The sequence below is a fragment of the Simochromis diagramma genome, unplaced genomic scaffold, assembly GCF_900408965.1.
Source record: "Simochromis diagramma unplaced genomic scaffold, fSimDia1.1 OVJJ01000481.1, whole genome shotgun sequence".
NCBI lineage: Eukaryota > Metazoa > Chordata > Actinopteri > Cichliformes > Cichlidae > Simochromis > Simochromis diagramma.
The window spans coordinates 1,675,667-1,691,903 of record NW_024386898.1 but is presented as its reverse complement, the minus strand read 5'-3'; the positions used below and the strand labels follow the sequence as shown (position 1 = coordinate 1,691,903).

Here is a 16,237-nt window from a genome sequence, read left to right as displayed (position 1 = left end):
GTTTTGCTGAAAATTTCTGTTGCTGGAGCTTTGTTGTCATCTCGGGAGGCTTTGAAGAGAAAAGGGATTAGATGAATAGAGAGATTAAAGGCCAAGCTAGGCTAAAATTATCCTCAGATCATTAGTCTTATTTTTGCATATGTAAACCTGACATCATTCAGAAGCACCAGATCCAGGAACTCTGCAGACATGGCTGCATAATTAGTCATGCATAAAGCATTTGCAACACTGTTTAGCATTACAAAATATCTACTGATTCCCTAAAAGATGCCTCAAACAGATGGCTTTGAACACAGAGTGCGCATGAAAATACACTGAAAACTGCAAAGTCAAAAAATATCTTAAAATGCTAATTATTTCCATGTGTGATGACCTATAGGACCTACATAAGTATGAGCATGGGCTGTGTTTGATCTATAAGAGCAGCTCATATCAGCTGAGGTGCAAATGCTGCGTCTGAAATTTTAATTTCAAATTTGAAAGTCCTCACACTTCATGCAAAGGCTAAAAATTGCTGAACTGTTAATTCAAGTGGAAGAGACTACCATGGCTGAACTGTTTTTGGGAGCAGTTTAAGCTGTGGAAACATTAGCTGAGCTGAGCTTGAAGTCTCTGTCCTTGATAACTTTCAACATGCACTAGTTACATGCAGACCTTCATAACATACTATGATTGTACCATTAGGCCTGCACATACACATTAAACTATATCATTTTACCCTGCAACCACTAAATAAAATTTGTGTTGAGTAACACTATCACTGACTTTAAACCCCCCCAAAACAAAACAGTTGTGAACTTTTAAGTCAGACCATGCTGCCAAAAGTCACACTGTGGCCTTGGCACATACCTATACATACACACATGCACAGAGCAGCTACAGTAGCGTGTGCAATGGAAAAAAGTTTGAACAGTTTTGCATTTGTGGTGTAAATTTGTCAGAAGCACCCAACAGAGGCATTAATCACAGCAGGTCGACAATCTGTGAATCATTATCCACACGCTGTAGAGATGAATACCTCTTGACTCGACCCGTTCAATATCCTGCAAAGCTCTCCATATATTTGTTCAGTTTATGTAACGCTGCGATAATCTATATGTCATTAGAGCACTCTGCGGTGGAGGAGTTAATGATCCACAGTGACATTCTTGATATGGCATAAAGCTGCTGCATGTACATATGGCAGCTATTTTCTTGATGTACACTGAGTAGAAACGTTTGAGGGTTTTACTCTCTCTATATATATTTTTTCTCTTTTGTAAAGTTTTGGAATGACGGACACATCAGCTCAGCGGCCCTGAGGGGAGCAGTACCAGCCAATCAATGGCTCACCATAACCCAGATCATTGTGTCCTCTTTGCCCTCTGACCTTACGTATCATCCACTGACAGCTCCTGCTCCTTCCTCCACAGCTCCTAGGGGCTATTTTAACCCTCCTCTGAAGACACAGTGATGCTTCTGGAGGCTTTGAGTTTAGGATCATGTAGCGGAGCAATGGACACCAACTCACACGCATGCACCTCCGCTCTTTGTTTGATACGTTTCCTCTATCTAACCACTAGATATTGACCACAAGATATATCCAGCCCAAGGTGAAGCCTGCTGATGCAAAACTGGCCATGTTCCTCTTACAGGATGTATGACTCCTCACACATGACACATTCCCACAGGAAATAGGTTAGTGGTTTCTCTTGAACAACACAGAACTGTTACATTGAAATAAATATACAGCTGTGCAACCCATTGTATGAATAGTAAAGGGGGAAAATGTGCATTTCTGAGATCGTGGAAGGATTTATTTATGCCATTATTTCATGTTTTCTTTTATATTTGTCTTTCATTCTGTAAAGTGAGCTTTTGCAGGAAAGGTATGCTGGCAGCTCAGGCACAGGCTTTGAAATCCAACACTGTCTGCCTCCAGCAGCCCCGGGGAGCCCATGAAGGTGAGGTAATGGGAAGAATGGTTTAGGAGCTATCTGCGGTGGGCAGCAGGGTGGAATAATGGTTAGGAGCCCGGATCAAACAGTGTAATTTCCACTGGCTTTGGATCCTTTCTGACATTAACTGCCCACCTGTCAGGATCCGCAGACTTTTGCCATACTTATTAGCACAGTGAGGTGAGGTGTGGACTGACTCAGGATTTTTTTTTACCACTATGTGGTGTGGGGACAGTGGACTTGGATTACCCATTGTGACTTGGATTACTGCTGGGTTTAAGGCATTATACACAGACACGATAGCTTTTTGGTATTATCCATCCTGCCACAATACAAGGCTGTGGAGATGGATAGAACAGTAGCAGTAGTAGTAAAGTAGTTTCAGTAGTTAGTGTGTGTGGATTTTTACACAAATCTCTAATCAGTCTAATGATAATCCCCATGCAGCTGAGTTATAGCACCTAAGGCTCCTCACTCGTGGCAGAAGTAGAAACTAATTTTAAAGAAGTCCACTTCTGCTATCTGTGCACAGAGCCTTTCAGGTTTATTTGGGTAAACAACCGACTGAGTGAACTGCATGGCACAGATATTTGTGGAGCCTGTTTGGCCGTTGCTATGTGAATATTTGGCTTGTTAATGAGCACGCTGCCAGAAGGCTTTCTGCAAGGTGAATTAAAGCTCAGATAGCTTTCTGGGAATATATCTGAAATTGCAAAGTCTGGTTGTAATACTCTGGGGGGGCCAGGTGAAACCTAGTGGCAAAAAAACCCAGTGAAAAATATTAAAGCTCACATACCCAGGCTACACTGACAAATGACCTTGATTTAAGGGGAGTATTGCTAAGTACTTACCATGTGCAGGCTTTGGCACAGAGAAATCTGACATCACAGATGTTAAGAAGCTTTAGCCTCACATCTTACAATAAATCATAGTCATCTTGGGAAATAAATAGTGAATTTGAGATCTGTTTTTTGTTTTCTTTTTTTGGGAGAAAGTTGGACTTGTTGTTTATCTCCCACATGGTCTTTGAACAATATGTTAGATTCTTATCAGTAGTGCTTGGCCTTTTGGCCAAGGGCTTCTCGGACAATACATCATACACCCCCCGCCTCTACAGCTGTCAATGTGCCTCCTGGGCTGGTGCCACATAGTGCAATAAGTGGGGAGAAATTTCCTCATCTAAGCCCCCAGCTCCCCCACTCTCACTCACACAGCCCCAACCCTTCCCTCCAACCAGAAAGCTCCCTTTTGTCCTGGATTGTTTGTAAGCTCTTTGCATTTCTGTGCCCTCCATGTGCTGGATAAAGGGTGGAGGGTGTCACACAGACATCTGTCACAGAGATATGGTGAGAATGCATCTCTGCGATATGGATTATGGATTAGTTCACTTCATATTCATTCAAATTGTTCTACAGGGTGGGCCATTTATATGGATACACCGTAATAACATGGGAATGGTTGGTGATATTAAAGTCCTGTTTGTGGCACATTAGTATATGTGAGGGGGCAAACTCCTCAAGATGGGTGGTGACCATGGTGGCCATTTAGAAGTCGGCCATCTTGGATACAACTTTTGTTTTTTCAATAGGAAGAGGGCCATGTGACACATCACACTTATTGGTAATGTCACAAGAAAAACAATGGTGTGCTTTGTTTCAACATAACTTTATTCTTTCATGAGTTATTTACAAGTTTCTCTTTGTTCACAGCCATTGACATGTCGAAGAGGTTAACACGTGAGGAGTGGATCGAAATTGTTTTGATATCTGGTGAACGCAGTAACCGGATCATTGCAGCAGATTTCAATGCAAGACACCCTACGAGACCACCCATCTCCCATGCTACAGTTAGCAAACTGCTTGCTAAGTTTCGTGAAACTGGTTCAGTGTTGGATTTGCCAAAATGTGGACGCAAGAAAACTGTGACTAATGAAGAAACATCAGTGGCTGTCCTAGCTTCATTCAGCAAGAGCCCACAGCGTAGCACTCGCCGCATGTCACTGGAGAGTGGCATCAGTCGAACATCCCTTCGGCGGATATTAGCTATTCACAAACGGCACCCTTACAAACTCCAGCTACTGCAGCATCTCAACGAGGATGACCCAGATCGGTGCACAGAATTTGCAGAATGGGCAAAACAAAAATTGGAACAGGACCCTCAGTTCATGCAGAAGATTCTGTTCAGTGATGAGGCAAACTTTATTGTGAATGGTGAAGTTAACAAACAAAACCACCGCTATTGGTCTGACACTAACCCACATTGGATGGATCCCTCCAAGACTGTTGGAACAACAAAAGTGATGGTTTGGTGTGGTATATGGGGTACAACGATAGTGGGTCCATTCTTCGTCAGTGGAAACCTCAAGGCCACTGGATATTTGAAATTGCTACATGATGATGTGTTTCCCTCTTTATGCACTGAAGCTGGCACGTTCCCTGAGTTTTTCCAGCAAGATGGTGCACCGCCACATTATGGGTGCCAGGTCCGAGCATTCCTAGATGAACAGTTTCCTGGAAAGTAGATTGGTCGTCGTGGGCCAGTTGAATGACCCCCAAGGTCTCCCGATCTGACCCCCTTAGACTTTTATCTTTGGGGTCATCTGAAGGCAATTGTCTATGGTGTGAAGATACAAGATGTGCAGCACCTGAAACTACAGATACTGGACGCCTGTGCTGGCATTTCTCCTGCGGTGTTACTATCAGTGTGTGAAGAGTGGGAGAAGAGGGTTGCATTGACAATCCAACACAATGGGCAGCACATTGAACACATTTTATAAGTGGTCAGAAACTTGTAAATAACTCATGAAAGAATAAAGTTACGTTGAAACCAAGCACACCATTGTTTTTCTTGTGACATTACCAATAAGTTTAATGTGTCACATGGCCCTCTTCCTATTGAAAAAACAAAAGTTGTATCCAAGATGGCCGACTTCTAAATGACCACCCATCTTGAGGAGTTTGCCCCCTCATATATACTAATGTGCCACAAACAGGACTTTAATATCACCAACCATTCCCATGTTATTACCGTGTATCCATATAAATGGCCCACCCTGTATATTGCCTTTGATGGAACAATCCTCACAGTACACATTAATACAGTACCTTCAAGCCCCCTGGCAATATGTCTATTGTTCCAGTTGCACAGTGGTTGTATATGAACAAAATCATGGTGTTTACAGAAAACCACAATAACCATATATCATAACATTACCATAAGACTGGGAACAAAACATAGTTGGTTTGTGTGTGTGTATTTTGACACATTTTTACCCTTAGACATAGTCATACATTGGAGTTACATTCACACAGAACATATTGATCCTGTTATTGGGTGATTTGCGTTCTTTATTGTCGAGTACTTTCAGCTCTTTCAACCATTCCATCATTATTTTAAACCACCAACCTTACCAAACTATCTATTTTACCCTTTATTCGCTGCTTTAACCGAGTTATCACTACTGTGCCTTGCATTCACTTCATTGTTTGCACTGCTTATCCATTTTTAGCTCTGTATTCATGCTCTTGTACTCTCAGCACATGGTGTTCAGGTGTTACAGCTGAGCTTTGTTAAAGTAACCCACAGTCTTTCTGTGCTTTCCCTGCCAGCAAGTGCCCCCGGCTGGGAATCACTTCTGTCAATGATATGCCCACAACATGACAGTTTGGACAGCATGGTTGCTAATTACATCATAACGCATCGAATGCATCCACACACACCCTTGATTTGGTACAACTGGCAAGGCCTTGGCTACTGTTACATAATCCATCTGCTGTCTTGCTGCAGGGTGCTGACAATCACCTTCCAGTCAGGAGAGCCGCCTCCCTCGGCGCTACGCTATGCTTTGCCTTGCCCTGCCCTGAACCGCACCGTCCACTCTGCAGCAGCTACAGCAACATCATGTTGCCATGTTTGCTGAAAGATGCGACCAGTGAAATGTTGACTTTGAAGCCGTTTCAGCGACTGCTGCTGGTGCCAGCGGATCCAGCCGTACGTCAGCAGAGCCCACAAAACAGATGCTGGCGCAGCAGCGTGTCTGACGCACATCACAGCTGGCAGCTCTTTCTGCAGCCAGCCTGACAGGTTACATCAGTTATACAAGCGTTGTTTTTATTTATTTATTTTTTTAAAGGGGGGGGGAAAAAAGTATTTTCACTTTGAAACGACCCAAAGATGCTTTGGTTTTGAGACAAACAGCTTTGCCAGAGGGTTTCTATTAAAAACCTTTATGCGACTGCCAGACTGTGGAGCTCACGCAGAGAGAGGGAGAGATTCCACTTGCAGCGAGCTGATGCAAACGATCAGCAAACTCGGGAACTTTGAATGTACTTGAGCTACTTCACCTCACTCATAGCTACTGGCACAGCTCACCAAATTTTTTTAATATCTGTTTACTTGTAATCAAAATATGCATTTTACCTTTGCAAGCCTTCATAAACCACTTTGAAGCTTTTTTGTGAAAGCACGCCAACATCTCAAAAACCTTAAATCCACTGATGCTGTTTATCCTTCACTTTAATCTGACTACGCACTGATATTGATGAATATCGCATGACCGAGTGTGGAATCCACGCAAAGTGCAACATATTTATTTGCGCCGGAGAACACGAAAACACTTGCCAGTAAAGAAAGTGAACAATAAATACCCGAGAAAAACAAACTGTTTATTTTTAAATTATTTTCTGTTCACATTAGACGATGAATAAACCATGAAAGGATGGGCTGCATCGTTAAATATTGATCGACTTTCAATGAGAACAGCCTCAGGTTGATGAGACAAACGGAGGCTCGCATAGCAAAGAGCTAAATGAGTCAACAGGGGCACGGCTTCGTTCGCCCCTTTATTAAAAACGGCAGCACCACCTGACTTTGTGGGGAAAATAAAATGATATTTTATACTAACAGAAGAAAAATGCCTTCTGATGTCTCTATAAATCAGTTAAACAATAAAGACCTGTTTTTGAGGCTTTGACGTATTCACCCAGAAACTGAACTATTTCCCCGCTGTCTTCCATCTCACAATCAATTATTCAGCATGCACACAAGTCTGAGGCTGTATGAGAAAGGGGGAAAAAAATTAATTGTGTACATAAATAAATGCATGCGACACACCAACTCCCCCAGCAGCCAGGGATGCCTCTAAGCTCAGGTCGCAACCCCAGTTGCAAAGCGTGGGTAGATCCTTTTAATCGTCTCTGGCTGTTTGAACTGTTCCAGTGCTGACACTTAGAAAACTTGTAGTCAGCAAAGAGCCACACGCGAGCTGCAGGGTTTTTTCCTTTTTAGTGGCTCCATACGAAGCTCAATATTAGGCTTTCGACTTTAAACATTCCTGCAGTGTCTCTAAGATGTCTTGTAGAATAGCATTTCTGTTCTCCTTAGACACCTAAATGGGAAAAAGAAACAAGTAAACAAAGAATTTAGAAAGTGTTTGTAGCCTGTGTGAGCAGAATATACAGGCATGCATTAAATACAAAGATTAATATGAAATAAATATAGAATATAATGTCCAATGCCTAATCTGACCTGCTGTAATACAAGTAAAATTACCAATGGTATGTCTTTAAGTTCATTCTGCCTCATGTAATAACTCCCCCAGCCTGAGAGGGAGTACAGTGAGTAGTTTGCATGACAAAATCCATAACTGAGTCTTCCGTGATGAATTATTTTGACATTTGAGCCCTCCCTTTGTTGTTAAATCAGTCACGCATGATTTAGAGTTAATCCTGCCGTAGAGGAGGGATAATGCAGGGCATGGCCCCTGTATGTTAGTGAACAGACTGCTTCCTAAGGCCAAGTGGATGCAGTCTAAGCAGAATCCTATAGCTATCAAAATCTGTTTTAAAATAGCAGGGGAAGCATACTAGGATTATTTATACTCACAGTGAACACCTTGACGTCCCTCCTGTTCCGCACCTCTTCAACCAGCCCCAGGGGTTTACCTTTAGGGATGGGGATGGTGCCCAGGATGGTGCAGGAAGAGCTATCTAAGGTCTGTCTCACTGCCCTGATGAAAGACTGGCTGAAGAGCTCCATTTTCCCAATCTCATCGATGACAAACACCTTCCTGCTGCTGCTGCTGCTTCCATCCGCCGAACCAATCTGGAGATGAACGATGCAGACATTACATGGAGTAGTGGGGCTCAAGCTAACGATTACTTTGTCATCAATTGATCTTTAATTATAATGTCAGCAAATCCTTTGGTCTGTAAAACACCAGAAAAAAGAAAAGAGAAATTTCCTAGTTGCTTAAAATCAAGCACAATCCATCTGAGGAGATATCTATTCATTTAAGCACTAAAGACTATTTTGGATGCTTAGTTTGGTTAGTTAAGGGAAACATTTTTTACAGGCAGACGCTCGCCGTTTTAATATTTCACGTATGACTGACACCGAAAGCGTTTTGGGTGATGCTACACTGCAGATCTGCTGTGATTACAGAGAGAGTGAGATGAAAGTGAACCACGCGCTGCCGAGGCACAGACATCTTTCTTTACAGCGCATGTGTAGGCGTCACTCCAGGTTCACTTTACATGCCGGATTAATCACGGTCAGTGACAGCCAGACGGCACCACGAACACTAAAAATGTCACTGTGGAATTTACGTGTTTGCAAGCTTCCAATTATTCCATCAGTTTTCAGAAAAAAAAATCAAAGTGGAGGGGAGAAGGGAGTCTTTCGCTTGCTGTGATCTACTGATGAGGGTGGCTTTAAAAAAAGCCCATGTGCTGCTTACTTACATTTCTGAAGAGGGGGAGAGCCAGATTTTCAAATGAAGGCAAGTCGACCACATACTGGCCAACTGTGTACTCCCGCCTGCCGTGAGGCTGGCTGTCTCTACTGTCTCTGCAAGTTAAAAAAGACGTGAGTCAAAACAAAGTGAGAAAAAGAGAGCAGGCAGTTTGAGTGAGACTGCATGACAACACCGCTACCTGATTCTGGACAGGTGGCCCCTCGCTCCTGTCAGGGTGACCACATCAAAGCCGACTCTCCGGCCCCCTTCCCTGACCTCCTCCGTGTAAAAGCCTTCAGCTCCCACTCCTGATGACACTAAAGCCTCGCAGGCTTTCTGGACCAGGGTGGTTTTCCCCACACCTGAAGGCAAAACAGACAAACTGTCAAACAACTGAAATATCACCGTTTCAAGCTGAGGGATCCTGCCTTAAGTATTACTATGGTAAATCAATGTATTTAATCCTTACAGCTCTCAGACGATTAGGTAGCATAATATATTCATGTAAATCATCAAAATATGGCGTCACTCCATCGTTATAATAATACTGAGAATAATAAACACAAACTAAACTAAACAAAAAAGGCTGAAACGTTAATTGGGTTTGTTACCCGAATAAGAGTAACTGGAATAAGCTAACCTTCATTCAAATCAACGTTAAGACTGACTTTTTCTTCGCTGGGACTTAAAACAGCTGACTGACCGCTTTAGATTTACAGCGACTTTAGCTTCAGCAGCGCTGGGTGCACTCACTGCTGACTGTTACCTGGAGGTCCTGTCAGAAATACGTGCTTGAACATTGTGGTTTCCACCGTCCAACGTGTTCCTGCAGCTCTTCCGGACACAGAGTTGACGCATGCGCAGTAAGAGGTAAAACTTAGGACTGCACATTTAACGATTTTTTACATGATTTTTTTTTTTAAACCAAATCATCTATAAAAGACAAGTTAAATGGGTACATTTATAAAAGAAAATGTTTGCCAAAAACAACTTATTTTTCTTTAAAAAATAAAACTTGGGTTTTATACAACTTTAATATAGAGTTTAACAATTTAATGTGAAAGAACAATAAATTGAAGAGGTCAAACAAATGTAGTGGATCAACAAGTCCAACATTTCCAAGTAAAAGTTAGTGAAGTATACGGTTGAATAAAACTAACATTTTCCAAATTATTAAGGTGCAGCTGGTTAACTCTTTTATGCAAGATGCCTTGTGAAATGCCAAGACTGCCCAAATCTTATATAAATAATATTGCTTGAAATCCATCAAAAACATAATTTAAGTAAAACGTGTATTTAAGTCTAAAATGTGATATAGATTACTATTTGTTTGAACTTGTGTTGCATTTCTTTGCCTTTGTATTCATTCCCCTATTGATAACGTTCCAATTTTTCAGTTTTATCCATTGCAAAGTTATTAGTTTAAGTATGCATTCGTGTGTTTGTGATTATCTTCAGATATGTTAGGACAGCCATTTCAATTGTGGATCTGACAACAATGGATTAATATTTAAAAATTTGACTTCACAACACACTTTGACAGCCTGCCCTCTGAACACAAAAACAGAAACACATAATGAAATGTAGAAAGAAAATATTGAAATAAACCAACTTCTAAATAGGATGACACATACAAAGAAAAATAATAGTTAAATACGTATGAACAAAGAAATTTAAACAGATAGTAATTTAAAAGACATTATTGAAAGTGGTATAAGGTTGTATCATGCCTGATAATTTATTTATCTGTATACATATAAATATTATTTCCATACAGTCTTTGTTTTCCTTGTCAAATGATGTGAGGGGGTAAATGGAAAGTAGCAGGTGGAATTTAAAGGAAATGCCCTGAAATCAGGAGCTGCTACAGGACCTGGAGATTTTCAGCTTGTGACTAAATCTGCTGATTTGGCGCTTTTATGCTAAATGATTTGCATAAATGGCACGCTTATAGAGATTTTTCATCCTCTTATATGTTATCTAAAGACTCATGGCCCAAAGCTTAATGCAATTATCTAGTAGCTCCAGTATTAACTGAGTGATTAAGATAAAAAATGACTACAAAATTTCCAAAAACGTCTTTATTCAAGAGCATTTGCAGACATTATGAAAAGGAATTAAATATACAAGGTGATTTCTTTGCTACATACAATACTACAATTCTTGATGGGTAGGGTAGGGTACATAGGGTATATTTATATGCTTTTTTCCCCTTTACATAGTGTATCCAGGGAGTTTGCTGGCCACTAGCTTAGAGATATGCTGATACTCTTTCCTGAAATCCAGAGATCCCAGTTCATCCTCCAGTTCCTCTACCTCCTGGGGTTCAACGGAGGACACAGAGTCTGCAGACAATCCTCGAATGGGGATGCTGTGGTTGGCTAACGCGCTCGTCTGACCTCTCGATGACATCAAACTCTCAGTGCAGGAAGTCATTTCCACTCTGCCACTCGCTGACATCTGCTTTCTACTTTGCAGGGAGGCTGACCTGTCTCTGTCACACTCATCAGAGGAACAGCTGAGGGCAGAGGTCTGGGTACGAGGTCGGATGATGTGTGTACCCCTCAGAGTATGCTTTGGAGAGCTGGGGGCTTTGATGGGCACAGGAAGGGGGACTGATCTTCTCTGGACGCTGTCGGATTCCGAATCAGAGTTCCAAAAGCGAACTGGAGACTTTGGAGTCTTTGCTCTGGAGGGCTCGGGGCTGCTCAAAGGGTCAGGAGAGTAGGCATCACTGGGCTCGAGACTGTTAAAGTCATCAACATAGTCTGCTTCCTCATTTCCATCCCAGCTGGAGTCTGAAAATGAAGACTTTGAGCTGCTGCGTCTGCGGCTTCTTGAAGATTCAATTTTATCTCCGCGCCTGTCAGATTCAGACTGTGATTGATCTGATTCGCTGTGATGCTCGCTCTTGTCTTTGCTTTGGGGAACACTGTCAGTATCCACGCTGGGGATGTGAATACATTTCGAGAGTCTTTCAGAAAGAAGAGCCTTTTCTGAAGTTGTCGGAGAGCCTCTGCATTGTTTACCCTCGACTTTCACATGCTGTTTTTTCTGTTTTAGTGTGACTTTTTCCTGTAGCGCAGAATCCCGGCTGATGCTCTGCATCACCGTCTCAATATTTTCATTAAAATCAGAGCTCCTCTTTATTACCAACTTCCTTTTTCCAGACTTAATGGTTTTATGACCTAACCCAGTCTTTTCGTTTACTTGTGTTTTATTCTGTTTTAACTCCTCACATTCACGACGGTTTACTCTGAGAGGAGAAATCTGCTTCAGCCTTAGATTAAACGTTTTAGTTGTTCCACACACAAGCTTCTTCCTGGGTGATTTACATGAGCTTTTATTCTCAAGCAACATATTTTCTTTTTTGTCCTTTAGTTTTACAGAATCAGGTCTAACTATATGTGTGGAAACATTTTTGGAGGAATGAAAGCGTCTCAGATGAGGAAAAGTTTCCTGTTTGGTTTTCTTCAGGGATTTGGTTTGTGCCTTCTGTTGTGTGTTTTTAGCTGAAAGCTCTGCAGAAGCAGGCCTGTATATCCAAGCGAGACTGGGGTGAACAGTCAAGGGCTGGTTGCTGTTTAGCTGTGACAGTTCAACAAGCAGAGCGTTTAGCAAAGGCATCCGCTGTAAGGCTTCCCCGAGGACATTTGGAGGCATTGTGCTTGTTTCTTGGTTTCTTATTTTCGCATCGTGTCTCACTTCTGAATGCATCGTTGGAGAACCTGGACTTTCCACTTCCTTTTCATCCACTTCTTCCTCTGAACATGAATCTTCAAAAACAGGAGCTTCTGAATCCAGAGTCCATGATTTGTAATCACCTTGTTCATTTACTCCTTTTTCCTCTGCAGAATAGTAAAGATGTGGGGGACAGAATACAGTTAAATCCTCCTCAGAATCATTTTCAGCTTCGTCTTGTGGTCTGTGTTCAGTACCATCAAACACGTCATCGTCTTCCTCCTCCTTTCTATCTTTACTTAACAAAACTTCTGCATTTACCTCCCCTTTGCTTTGGGCTTTTCCGCTACACTGTGGGGTTGGTGAGCAGACATTTCCAGAGTCAGGAGGCTGCGATGTAGACTTGTTTGTCTCCTTGACATGTTCTTGTGCCTGCTGCCCTCCAGGCACTCTCTCCCTCTCTGTGATGTGTGGCAGCAGACTCGCTCCTAGACATAACAGTTTATAACTCAGGGACATTGCTCCGACTTTCTCCCCCGCGAGGTTGCATATAGAGACAACAAGCCCCTTTTCTATGTGATAGGAGGGACTAGAAACCCCCCGTTCAGTCACATCCTGCCTGATTCTGTCCATCGCTTTAGCCAGTGATATCATACAGGAGCCGACTAACTTGGGACTCTCCTCTGTAACATCCAGCACCATACCATACAGCGGGGTGTTGGACAGCTGTACGTGCAGTGAGTTTAAGTCCATTTTGAAGAAACAACACTTTCCTCTGTTAAAGGCGAACATTCCAGGTTTCTCCTTTTCATTGTGCCCGGGGTTGTTACTGCTCCCGCTGATATGTTGCTGTTGCTGCTGTGACTGATAAATTAGCAGCGTCGGAAAGTTCAGGAGTGTGACTCCCAGAGCCAACTCGTTAAGGATTTTACAATTTTTCTCTACTCGAATGTATTCCACTAAAAGCTCCAATGAAAACAGAGTCTCTGGATTATCGCTGTTTAGTTGTCCCGACATCCCGAAAGCTGTTTGGCCACAGAGAACCAAAGGGCTAACTATCAAGACGTCAGATAATCCGCTAACAAGCGCTTTTAGCTTCCATCGGCTTCCATGGAAACAGCCGTCGCAAGGGTTTTACGTCAGAGCGCGAGATTTGTGGGAAATGATGTTTCTCTACATACGGACTTAATTAATTAGCCAGTCGACAATTTCGGGGGAGGTGGTTTTTTTGCGCGTTTTATTTATTTTTTAATAAAATAGCTATTACTTAAATTTGGAGCGCTTGTTCACAAGTTTAAATCGAGAAGCATAGAAAGCACAAAAACCGATAGACACGGAAAGAAAAGCGATATTCAGGTAGTTCGAGGGAGTAACTTTCCTGCAGTTCACCAGATGGTGCCACTGTGGGGCTTATTGGACTTATACCCTAAAATAGACTCGTGGCAAATAGCAACAAGGCCACCAGACTTAGTTTGCAGGACAGTTTCATTAGACGCCTTTAGGTTCGTGTGGGGGGTTAGGGTTTATCTGGTAGTCTTCCTTCAATATTAACCTACAAACCTATATGTATAGGTCATCACAGGGGAGCGGAGTAGCGGTGGGCGGAGCCTCGCTGCGTGTCGTCATCACGCAGAAAGGTGCTGGATGGGTATCGCTATGGTCCGTGCTACTTCAGTCTGCCGGAGACTGAAAGAGGGAGATGTGAGAGCGACTACGGCAGCTTCAGCTGGTTTTACCTTTTACGGATAACTAACGCCGTTAACAGCCGGGACAGGACACCGGCTCGGATTTGAAGGTAAGGCTTGCACGCCCTTTTTCGTTCTACCTCTGAAGGTAGCAACAAAGTAAAAAAGTGAAGCTGGGGAACTAGAAGCGGGGAGCGCTGCACACGGGCAGAGTGGCAGAGGCGTACAAACTCAGCTGGCACGTCGATGGTAATGGTGAACACAAAGGATAAAGTTGATTTCAAGCACCGATGGTGGTGCAGTCCGAGCGAGGGGTGGAGGTTATGATGTTTCAGGAGTGGACTTTATTTATATATATAACCTATATTTGTCTCTGTTCCTTATGACTTATGCTGCTGGTCAGTTTAACTGGATTCCTGTTTGTTTACTCAGGACATTGCAAGCTTTACAAATAAAGGCGTTTCAGTGTAAAACATCTTTATTTTAACATTCTTGGAGACAGAGTGCAAGCTTCTTATTTCGGTGTGATTTTGAAGGAACTGTGTGTTTGATAACGTTTACTTGTGGTAGTGGTGATGGGGGACGTGGGGGCACAGTGGACTGGAGTATTTTTGAATGAATCTGTTTTGAGTGGCGTGCTTCCATTAAGACGGTGGGGGGCGATAAAGGCAGCTTTGTCCAACTGGCCGTGTGTAATAAAGCCTTCACTTGCTTACCAGCCCATATGCTCTCACCAACCATATTTAATATTTTCCTCCGAGAACCTGAGTGGGATATGTTTTTTTTTTTTTTTTTTTTATGTAAACAATTTGCTGTTGTGTTTTGTGTCCTTTTTGTGGTTTTACTTTGCAGCAGGTTGTTATTATGAGCAGACAAAAGACAGTTTCCCCCTCCAACAGTCCCGGTTGTTTGGTTTCTTCATAAATAATATCTGGCAGCCAGCTTCTACACAGCATATACAATCTTGTTTGGTTGCTGGCCGCTTCTGTGACCTATTCAACATACACTGCACTGTATACTCCACTGGGAAAGTAAGTCCAGTGTTGTTTGTCCTTAAGCACCGTATCCTTCCTGCAGGAAGTTGAGCCTCCACGGTAACTAAATCCCCAATAAAGGAAAATAAATAGGCCCAATTCTCTGCTGATGGAAGGCTACAGATACGACTAGGTGCTAGGAGTGTAAATCCTGAGTTTCTGTTGCTTAATTTACAGTCCTCTGCATGCGTTTCCTTTTGTCTTTGCAGCTTACATCTGACCACATCAAGCATACATAGTTCTCTGCTCCCGGAGCGCTTAAAATCAATAAGGCACCATTATTTTTCACAGGGTTTTGAGTCTGGGAAAGATTAGTTTTCCAGGGGATTTGCCGAACTAAGTAGGCAGAGAAGTGTTTTAAGATGGTATGTTCATGGCCCGCTTTAATGTTTAACTTTTTTTTTCTTTCCTTTTAACACTAAAAATGCTTGGCTTAACTGCAGCTGTCATAGGTCTGCATGTTAGGGAAGCAACCTGAACGGGTGCAAAGATGTCTGTACTGATGTGTGGAATATTAAGCAATATTGTGCATAATAGTCAATTGTTATTATTCTTTGTACATAATGGAACCCTAATCCCTTTTATCTTCTCATTCTCGCTATCATCATGCACATATTTCTATTAGGCTACCTCTCTAGGTTGGATTAATGTCTTTTGTTAATTTCTGGCTGCTGAGTTTTACATTTGAAAGTTACGTTGTAGAAGCAAATGTAGGTTTTTTTTCCCCAGATGATAAAAGATTAAAGATAATGTAGATGAGATTAAGGGTCCTGGGTACCCCATCTCACCCCCTGTCATTGGCACACTCCTGGAGCAAGACTTGCTCAGCAGCCACAATAATGATAGTGCCGTGGTAACTCCTTCAATCTTAATTTGAATAGGGATCTGTTGTGTTCTGCCATCAATAGGTTGCTGAGAGGGCCCCAAAGAAGAAATATGTGCTCATCTATTTCTAACAGCGCCTTCTGCATGACTAACCAGACAATGGGTAATTGAGCCAGATAGATATGTCTTTCAAAATAAAGTTATGTGCGCAGCTGAACAATAAGGCACCTGTCAGGTCTGGCAGAGAAACGGCTTCCTGTGACATGCCCGTGGGCCATATCCAGTTGTTATCATTGCAGAGCTGTTTAGGATGTCTTCCGGGCTACTGGGCCTGGAGTCGCC

The 16,237-nt window shown here is 42.5% G+C and overlaps 2 protein-coding genes across 2 annotated transcripts; both read right to left on the bottom strand.

Moving 5' to 3' along the window:
• Positions 1 to 5,881: 5,881 nt before the first annotated feature.
• ntpcr (nucleoside-triphosphatase, cancer-related) lies at positions 5,882 to 9,544 on the bottom strand. Its single transcript, XM_040034589.1, has 5 exons — positions 9,437 to 9,544; positions 8,870 to 9,032; positions 8,678 to 8,783; positions 7,821 to 8,039; positions 5,882 to 7,323 (listed from the first exon to the last, which is right to left on the bottom strand). The coding sequence occupies exons 1-5, from the start codon at positions 9,468 to 9,470 to the stop codon at positions 7,246 to 7,248; spliced, it is 600 nt and encodes a 199-aa protein (XP_039890523.1). The 5' UTR covers positions 9,471 to 9,544; the 3' UTR covers positions 5,882 to 7,245.
• Positions 9,545 to 10,736: 1,192 nt separating this feature from the next.
• Positions 10,737 to 13,911, bottom strand: map10 (microtubule associated protein 10). The gene has a single exon (XM_040034405.1). The coding sequence runs from the start codon at positions 13,366 to 13,368 to the stop codon at positions 10,885 to 10,887; it is 2,484 nt and encodes an 827-aa protein (XP_039890339.1). The 5' UTR covers positions 13,369 to 13,911; the 3' UTR covers positions 10,737 to 10,884.
• Between the last annotated feature and the right edge of the window lie 2,326 nt (positions 13,912 to 16,237).